Here is a 9,083-nt window from a genome sequence, read left to right on the forward strand (position 1 = left end):
CTTCCTTTCTTGGCCCAATAAAACCGAAACTCACCACCGGAAGTGACCAAATCACCCTCTCAGTGGGCTGTCCTTGATTATTCTTTTCATTTAGAGATCATTTTGCTTTTGAGCAAATGGTTGGATCTTGCACAGCCCAAAGCATAAGGATTGGGGCTATTGCCCTACTTCAGGGCACTAGAGAATTTCTTGTGTGAGGGAACGCACAAAAAACAAGTGGAACAACTGCATGCTTTCTTGAGTTTGGCAATTTTGTTTTTTCCTAGATTCAGCATTTGCTCGGGACCCTTAAGGACTCAGCAGAGAAAGCTGCCTAGATGCCCATGTGGTCCAGGACTGAGCAAACAAAAGATCCATTCCTGAGCCCCACAGCCGGCTGGCCCTTAGAATCCCTCTGGGATTATCCTGCAGTCACCCCCTGAAGCATCAGACTCTGTAGTTGGTCTCATAGCCAAGTTTCACCAGCAACTTGGGGGGCCTGGCAAGATGTGGGTGATTTAAGAATGGCCTAACAGCGGAAGGGGTGGAGCCAGATACAGCACCTCCCACCCCGACTAGCTTTGTGACCCTGGTTGGCAGCATTTTTCTCATCTTGGCCACAGTGTCTGTGGCCTATAAATATAATGATGATAACTACCACCAATTTTCCCCTAAAGGAGGCTGCGAGAGTGAATTAATTAATGTTTATTGAGCACTTGGAGTTCTTTGGAGAAAGGCCTTTATAAATACAAGGAATGATTAAAGGATATCAGTTTGCCAACTCTCAGAGGAAGTACTTAACGGGATCAGGGGTGAATATCTTGATGACTGAGTTTCATTCTTTATTCAAATATGCACCAGGCTCCCATCACTCAACTTTGCTATCCACTCTTCTTATTATCCTGGTGTTTTTCATTTCCATATCATAGTAGGGTCCAACAGATGTTATCCACCAATCCTGCCTACCCACTGCCTCCTTCCCGTACACCAGCCTCTGTCCCCTCCACTGAGGTTACCAAGGCTACCAAATTGTCAAGCCCAATGGCTTTTTCTCATTCTTTATTTTCCTTGCCCTTTCTGGAGCATGATACTGGTCACTACCCCCTCCTCACCCTTGAAAATCTTATTCTGCGGTATCCTCAAACCCAACCAGTCTAAACTGAAGTCATCATCGTCCCCAAGCCAATTCCTACCCTAATTGCCCTATTTCTTGTCACCATTCCTGTGGGGGCCCAGCCTCCAGATCTCCCTCTCCAATGCCAACCCTCAGTGCAGGCCCTCGTTGTCCCAACCTGCTTGGTCCTTGCAAAAACCTGTCCCTGGCCGGTGGAACCTCCAGACTCTAGGCAGGTGTGATGTGTATGTCCCTGAACTGGTCTCTACACCACCTTGGCCTCTGGCTATTCTGTTCCCAAACCCACCTAAGTCTCCTGCCACCTTCCTGTTTTCTGCTCCATGCACCACGGGACATGCTTGTCCACCTTCCTGCCTGGTTCCCAGACCCAGCTTGCACTCTTGCTCCCAAAAAGCTGTCTGAACCAACTGAAAGTCTAGCAACAGAGGTCCCTTTCTAGGATACCATGGCAGACATCCCCCCAACAGACACAGATACATAGATACTTGCATAGATAGCCACACACAGAGGCACACAAACATACAAAGAGATGCAGGTACACACACAGGCCCGCACAGACCTTCAGGCAAAATACACAGACACACACACACTTGTATAGACATACACAAACACATAGATACTCAGTTATAGACACAGACATACACATATGGACATGCACAGAGGCACACACACAGACACACACACACCCAGTAGGCATGCACATAATGACACACACAAAGGCACAAATGTGTATACACACATATCCATTTTTGCTGCATTCCCAGCATCCTGACAGACTGAACTGGTCCCCCTATTGCTGACTTTCTCCATTCCCATCTGTATTAGTCAGGCTCTCCAGAGAAACAGAACAAATAGGATATATAATATCCTATTATATGGTTATATATACCTATTTCTCTCTCTTTCTCTCTCTCTATATACATGGAATTGGGTCATACAAGTATGGGGGCTGGCAAGTCTGAAATCTGCAGGGCAGGCCAGCAGGCAGGAGACACAGGGAAGAGTTGATGCTGCAGCGTGAGTCAGAAGGCAGTCTGGAGGCAGAATTCCCTCTTCCTCAGGGAACCTCAGTCTTTTGTCTTAACGCCTTCAACTGATTGGACGAGGCCCACCCACATCATGGGTGGTCATCTGCTCTGTTCAAAGTCTACTGATTGAAAAGTTAATCTCACCTAAAAATTACCTTCACAGAAACATGTAAACTGCTGTTTCACCAAATATCTGGGTACCATGGCCTAGCCAAGTTGACACACACAATTAACCATCACACCACCCACCTGGTAAGCCAGCGCACATATAGATCTCTTAAACGTCACTCTCATCACAATGGTCCCCTGCTCTAAAACCTAAACACCTTCACCCCTGACTCATAGCAGATACAAGGTAAATTCTTGTTGAGTAAATGAATAACGAATAGCCTTGGTGATGGGCACCCCTCAGCTCAAGGCAGCAAACCATTGTGAGAGCTCTATAGTGTGCTTTGCCAGGAGCTGAGGATCCAAATATCAAAAGCCACTCTACGTGTCACTTGTCTTCTCCTCCACCTTCTCAAGGCCAGGCCCGTGCAGCAGATGTCTCTAATCCCCACAGTACTTTAGACAAAGCAGGCCCTCAATTACTTGTGGATTAATTAATTTGATTCCTTTTTACTGATCTCTATATCAAATTTACCTGCGATTTTAGGGCCTCGTTATGAAATTGTGAATTGCCGTACCAGTCTGTTTCCACTTTTATTTTTAAGGTGCAGATGTTAAGAGGTATTTTCATACTCAGGAAGGGGATATATACCCCAGAACATTGACCGTGGTCTCTAGGGGTGGAATTGTGAGTGGCTTCTATTTGATTTTTTATTCTTTTCTGTGTCTTCCAACGTGTCCTCCGTGACCATGTGTTACTTTTATAACCGTAAGAAACAGGACCTGTTTTTTCTTTCATCTTTTCCTTTATGAGTATGAGGAGATCGGGGTCCTGCTCTCGGTACTTTCTGGGGGCCCTCAGCATATCTACTTAGCCTTTGAAAAGAAAGCGTTCTGGGACGTCCTTGTAAAAATCCATGAGGTCATAAAAGGTAAAGTGAACTGCTAACGGTTGTTCTGTTTTGATTATGTTCAAGTGTCAGGTAACATGGAACTTTTAATAAAAGCCTTCGGGGAGTTAAAGATTATGGCTGCTGTGAAACTGTTGTCGGGACAGAACAGGGAACCCAGGTACCCACGTCTCGCCTCGGGCCTCTCCTCCAGGCCTGCCGGTCGCCTATCAGCGTGTTGTCAGGCCGAGTCTTGCCAGGGTAGCACCACCCAACCGTGGGGGAAGCGACTGTTCCTTGAACTTTGCTTCAGGCCCCGCCTGCTGGGGTCTCGGGAGGGAAGCGTTCACCTCTAGCCCAAATGAACTGGAGCTTCAAAAAAATATCCACAGCCTCAGGCCCTGAACTTTGTATTTCTTAGACTGCCAGAATCCCTGGCTGCGAGGGACTCCCAAAGATGGGAAGGGGAAACCGGAGAGCCCGAGGAACGCAGACTCCTTGTGGCTGGAGAGTCTGAGAGCAGCCTTGGACGTGGGACCAGGTGTACGGGGAGCAGCTAGGCTAGTGTGCGAAGGCGGGTGACCCAGACTGGGAGGCCAGGGCCGCTCCGAGGCTGCCATTCCAAGAAACTCCCCCTGCACCAGGCCAAGTGTGTGAAATCCCCCTCATTCTGGACAGGAGCCTGCACAAATTGCTGGAGTTTCCAGTGTGATATTTGATAAGTGCAAATGGGCTGAAAATGTTCTTGAGATTTTTCAGTTTTGTACAATTAGTGGTGGCCGCTGAGGCCCGTCTCACCGCCTACAGCATCCCGCCAGTGAAGGCAGTTTGTCCTGGACCACTTCGACCCTGCAGTAAGGCCTGCAGAGGAAAGCAGAGCCCAGCTCCACATCCTAACAGGCGCACACCCCCTGCAGCCCTTCCTGGGCCCTGTCCAGGCAGAGAGACAGCAGTGGCCCCCAAAATGCCCCAGGGGCAGCACGATGGCCCCCAGACAGGCTGCCCTCTTTGCTCCCTTTTAGTCACCAAATGTCAGAGCTGGAGGAACTCTTAGGACCCAACCTCCTCACTCGGGTTCAAGCTCCCTGACGGCAGGGCAGGGCTGGCTCTGGGCTCTGTACCTTTGGGTTCCCAGAGCCCAGCACACAGTAGGGCTCCATTAATAAGTAGTGAGTGAGTGAGTGAATGACGGGATTGGCTCCTTTGTTCTCATTTTACCTTCACAGAGTGACACTTTGGACAGGTCGCATCTTACTCTGTCCCCTCAGCTTGTCGGTGGAATGCACCCGCTGCCGTGTGTCCCCTTCCCTCCTCACAGAATCCGTGGCATGGAGCTGGCCACACCGGGCAGCTCCCCACGTGCCCCCAGGCTGGCTGGGGCAGAGGCCTCGTCCCTGTCACAAGTGTCTCAGGAGCAGCGTCCATAGCAAGGATTTACTACCATCAGGCTCTGCCCTCGTTTCCTAGGGCTGCTTTAACAGTATCACAAACTTGGTAAAGCTTGGCTTAAAACAGCAGCCATTTATTTTCGCACAGTTCTGGAAGCTAGAAGTCTGAAAACAAGGTATCGCAAGGTTGTCTCCTTCTGGAGGCTCTGAGGGAGGATCTGTTCCAGGCCCCTCTCCCAGCTTCTGACGGTTGCCCACAGTCTCTAGCATTTCTTGGTCTATAGCTACATCCTCACCCCAATCTCTGCCTCCATCTTCACGTGGCATTTTCCCTGTGTGTCTCTTTCCTCTTGTTACAAGGACAGCAGTCATGTTGTATGAGGGGTTCAGCCTACTCCAGTACGGCCTCATCTTAACTAATTACATCCACAATGACTCTATTTCCAAATAAGTTCATGTTCTGAGATTCCAGGAATGATGTGAATTTTAGGGGGACACTATCCAACCCAGAACAGCCTTCCTACCCCCTCGGCAAAGTTCTGTCTTGTTCTTCACCTCCCCCTGACCCCACAACCTCACTGCCCTTTCCTTTAGCTGGGGGTGTGGGCTTCTGGAACTCAGTCTCACCTAGTCTAAGCAGCAGTTGGGAGGTAGAGGGGAGGAAGCTGCCTGACACTGTTTCCCCTCCTTGGACATGGGCCCTCTGCGTCTCCTGTACTCCCAAGTCTGAACTGTAAGGCAGTGCGCCCAGCTCACACTGCATATTAGAAACACCCAGGAAGCTCTTCAGACTCATGGGGCACTAAACACACACCCAGGATTCTGGCTCACTGGGTCGAGCTGGGACCTGGCCTCGGTATTTTTCAAAAGCTCACCAGGTGATTCTAATGTGAAGCCTTGGATGCGAACAGCTCTCTCCTTAGCAAAGGGAATGCAGCCCCCTCCCCGCATTCACCAGCAGTATGGGTTTCTGCAGCTCACTGCCTGGCGGGGGCCCGAATACCCATTAGAAAACTCTCCCACCCCGTTCCCAGGCAGCAGGAGAGTGCAAATATGTACATACTTTGCGGGGGAGGGGGTGGAACCAAAACAGACAGCAGGGACAAAATTTCCTTGATATTTCCTGTTTTAAAGTTTGAATTTTGCATCCTCTTCTAGAGTACAGCCATCTTGTTTTACAAGTTTTTTGTAAATTGCTTTGTTTTTCCCCTCCAGAAATATCCAAGTGTAGAAAGGAGGCTCCAGAAAGATGCACCATGTTTATACTCCTTGACACATTGTTAGTTGCCCTTGTGTTTCCTGACTTTGAAAAGCCCGGCCACAGAGTTAGAGGGAACAGCAGCCGATCTGTTTAAACTTTGGAAGGAATTGCATCTTACAGAGGAAAGCCTGTGCCCCAGAGAGATTAAGGCACTCACCCCAGATCACACAGTTTGTTATTAACTGAATGGGAACTATACCTCAGGACCCACCTTTTCCACTGCACTCACCTATGTCAACTGCTGACTTGCTCTGTCACCTTGGATAGATCTCTTTTCCTCTCTGTGTCAGTTTTCCCGCCCATAAAATGCTGATGCTATCTGTTCTACCTCACGTGAGAGGGTGTGTGTGGAAGCACTTTAAAATTATATGTCAGTGGACTTCCCTGGTGGCGCAGTGGTTAAGAATCGCCTGCCAATGCAGGGGACATGGGTTCAATCCCTGGTCCGGGAAGATCCCACATGCCACGGAGCAACGAAGCCCGTGCGCCACAACTACTGAGCCTGCGCTCTAGAGCCCGCAAGCCACAAGTACTGAGCCCGTGCGCCACAACTACGGAAGCCCACACACCTAGAGCCCGTGTTCCGCAACAAGAGAAGCCACCGCAATGAGAAGCCCGTGCACCGCAACAAAGAGTAGCCCCCGCTCGCCGCAACTAGAGAAAGCCCGCACGCAGCAAGGAAGACCCAACGCAGCCAAAAATTAATTAATTAATTAAAAAAAAAATTCTACATAAAGGCAAGGTGCTGTAATTGTGGTAATTATAGCCTAACACTTCTAGACGAGGCATGGAGGCTCCAGCAAGAGAGACCCCTCCAGGGTCATGCTGAGCAGGCCACTGCCCGAGGGAAGGAAGACCAGTGGGGTGCCACCGGGCCCTCTGAGCCAGCTGAGAGGTCCAGGCAAGCTCCCCGATGTTCCCGTCCCAGGACAAGCTGAGGCCTGGGAGCTCACGCCCACGCTTCACTTTGCTCTCAGCGGGTCCAAGCTTCTATCTGCCCAGCCCCGGGCCTCGGTAACAGGCTAAGAAAACATTTCCCCTGAACGACCTTCCTGCCCAATCCTGAGAGTGTCTCTTCAAAATGGTAAGGCATGGAAAAACGACTAGCAAACAAGAGCAGTGCCTGCATCTTCTCTCTCCTTTAACGAGGCCGCAGAGACCTTTCCCCACAGCCCGTCGCTTCCAGAGGAAGTGGGCGAACCGCCGCTCCAGACCCCTCCCTCGCTGTCCCAGGCCTGAGCGAGGCTCTGCAGCCCACGTCTGCCCTTTTCTGTTTATACTGAGAGATGAGCTTCTGCTGAGCTTAAGTGCAGTTCTGGCCCTTTTGTTTGTTTTTAAGTCAAGTTACAACTTTGCTCCTGGATTTATTGCAAATTCCATTTATCTTCTGCCCAGGGTCTCTGCAGAAATCCTTTTGAGCTTTCCTCCCCTCCTGTGGACACATAACCAGGGGGCGCAGGGAAGGGACAAGGAACACGAGGACAACGGACAGACGGACACAGGGGAGGACACCCCGGGATGGGCCAGAGGCTGTCCCTTGTGGCTCTGGGGAGAAAGAGCGAGGCTGGCGACACAGGATTGGCCATAGGTCACCCAGGGAGGCTAGGCCAAAGGAAGGCCAGCCCCCAACCTCCCGCCCCTTTCCTGCAAAGAGCTCCACAGGGAGGAAGAGCTGGGCTGAAAGGCAAAGAAATCCCAGGGCTTAGTGGAGGGAATAAAGAAAGGTTGGTTCTGATTTGGAGGGAAGGAGCCCACGGCGGTTTCTGCCAGGGGTGGTATGAGCTCGGTGGTCCCAAGGGCCTGGAAAGGATCACATGGGCTGTCTGACAAGGGCTGAGGGTCTGAGGGTTGGCCATGGGCGTGTGCCCGTGGAGGCCACACAGGCCCGAGTAGGCCGACTGGGAGGTCCCAGGGCCCGGCTAGGCACCAGCACAGCATCTGGAGTTCCTTTCCCTCCTCTTTCCTCCCCAGACACCACTGGTTCCCCGAACTGCTGATGAAGAGCAAACAACCACAAGCTGAAGCTCACCAGGGAGAGAAAGAGAATCCAACTGAGCAGAACAACCTGCAAGCCGGGCGTCCGGCCATGCTGCTGGCTGGTCCTCCCAAGGCAGGAAGTGCCGACAGCCTGTCCTAGCAGAGTTCCTTGGCTGGGGGTGTGCAGGGGACATTCACCGGCTGCACAATGGGCCTCACAGTTTGGGGAGGGGGTGGGTGCAGATCCCAGGAGCTGAGAAAGCGGGACCTGCTGGAACCTCAGCGCCTAAGGGCCTAACCTGAGAACGGGTTTTAATCTGCCCTGGCCCAGGAGACTGGCTGCAGGTGGCTGGGTGACCGCAGAGTGCCCTTGAGCAGGCCCCGGGGCTGTGGGTCAGCCGCTGAAGGAGTCCCCCTCACGCCCTCCCCTCCGTGTCACAGTGCAAACACGTGAAACTCAGGCCTCAGCGTCCCAGCCCAAGACCTCATCGAGGAGCCTCAGGAATAGGGGGAATGAGAACAGGGCGGGCTCCTCTGCCTCTAGGAACCATCCCGGCCTCCAAACAGGTGCTATTGCAAATGAGGAGAAGGGCTTTCCCCAGCAATTTCGCAGGCCAGGCCCTGGGCTCCACCCCGGCCGGTGCTGTTGGGCCCCAGCTCTTCCTCATCACCTGTCACTCTACCACGAGACCAGCCTCCCCCTCCTCTGTGGTGTGGCCGCTCCTCATCTCTCTGGCCTCCATTCTTCTCCATCTCGGCCACTTACCTGCCTGGTCCCCTTCTTTGCCCCTAACCACCCACCTCTGAGACCTTCTCTGCTGATGGCTCTTAGACCACAGCCTCCCCCCTTCACATCTTCCTTTCGCCTGTTCTCCCCTCTAACCCTGTCTCTTGTGACCCGCACCCCACCCCATGTCCCTTTAGGAGCTTGCCCTCCCACCAGGCTCTCATCTGCACCCTCAGCCCCACCAGCCCAGTCGCTGCAGCTTCCAGGCCCTGAGGCGGGGTACAGCTGCCACCCTGGCTACACAGCTTACCTGAGTCCTGCTCTGCTCTCAGGCCAGCAAGTCAGCCAGACCACTGTCCCTGAGCTTTCACTGTCCTCAGACCACCCCCCCCACCAGGCCCCACGTCTACCTTCTGCCTATAGAATTTCTCACTGCCCACCTGACCAAGAAGGTCCAGGCCTTTCCACGGGGAATCCCTCAGTCTCCTTTCCCCCACCTCACAGCTCCTTCACCTCACCCTTCCCTCAGTCTGAGTGCAGCTGACATCCCCGCCTCCTTTGCACAACTAACTTACTTTCCTGGTCCAAGA

At 52.2% G+C, this 9,083-nt stretch overlaps 1 protein-coding gene across 1 annotated transcript in view; it reads left to right on the forward strand.

Annotated features, from left to right (window-relative positions):
* Positions 1–7,862, forward strand: part of RAD51B (RAD51 paralog B) — a 752,909-nt gene extending 745,047 nt beyond the window's left edge. Inside the window, exon 11 of the mRNA XM_057544527.1 lies at positions 7,761–7,862. Within this exon, the coding sequence (XP_057400510.1) occupies positions 7,761–7,786 (26 nt within the window). The 3' untranslated portion in view covers positions 7,787–7,862. The remainder of the gene's footprint in view (positions 1–7,760) is intronic.
* Positions 7,863–9,083: the final 1,221 nt, after the last annotated feature.

Source organism: Balaenoptera acutorostrata, chromosome 3 (assembly GCF_949987535.1).
Source record: "Balaenoptera acutorostrata chromosome 3, mBalAcu1.1, whole genome shotgun sequence".
Classification (NCBI taxonomy): Eukaryota; Metazoa; Chordata; class Mammalia; order Artiodactyla; family Balaenopteridae; genus Balaenoptera; species Balaenoptera acutorostrata.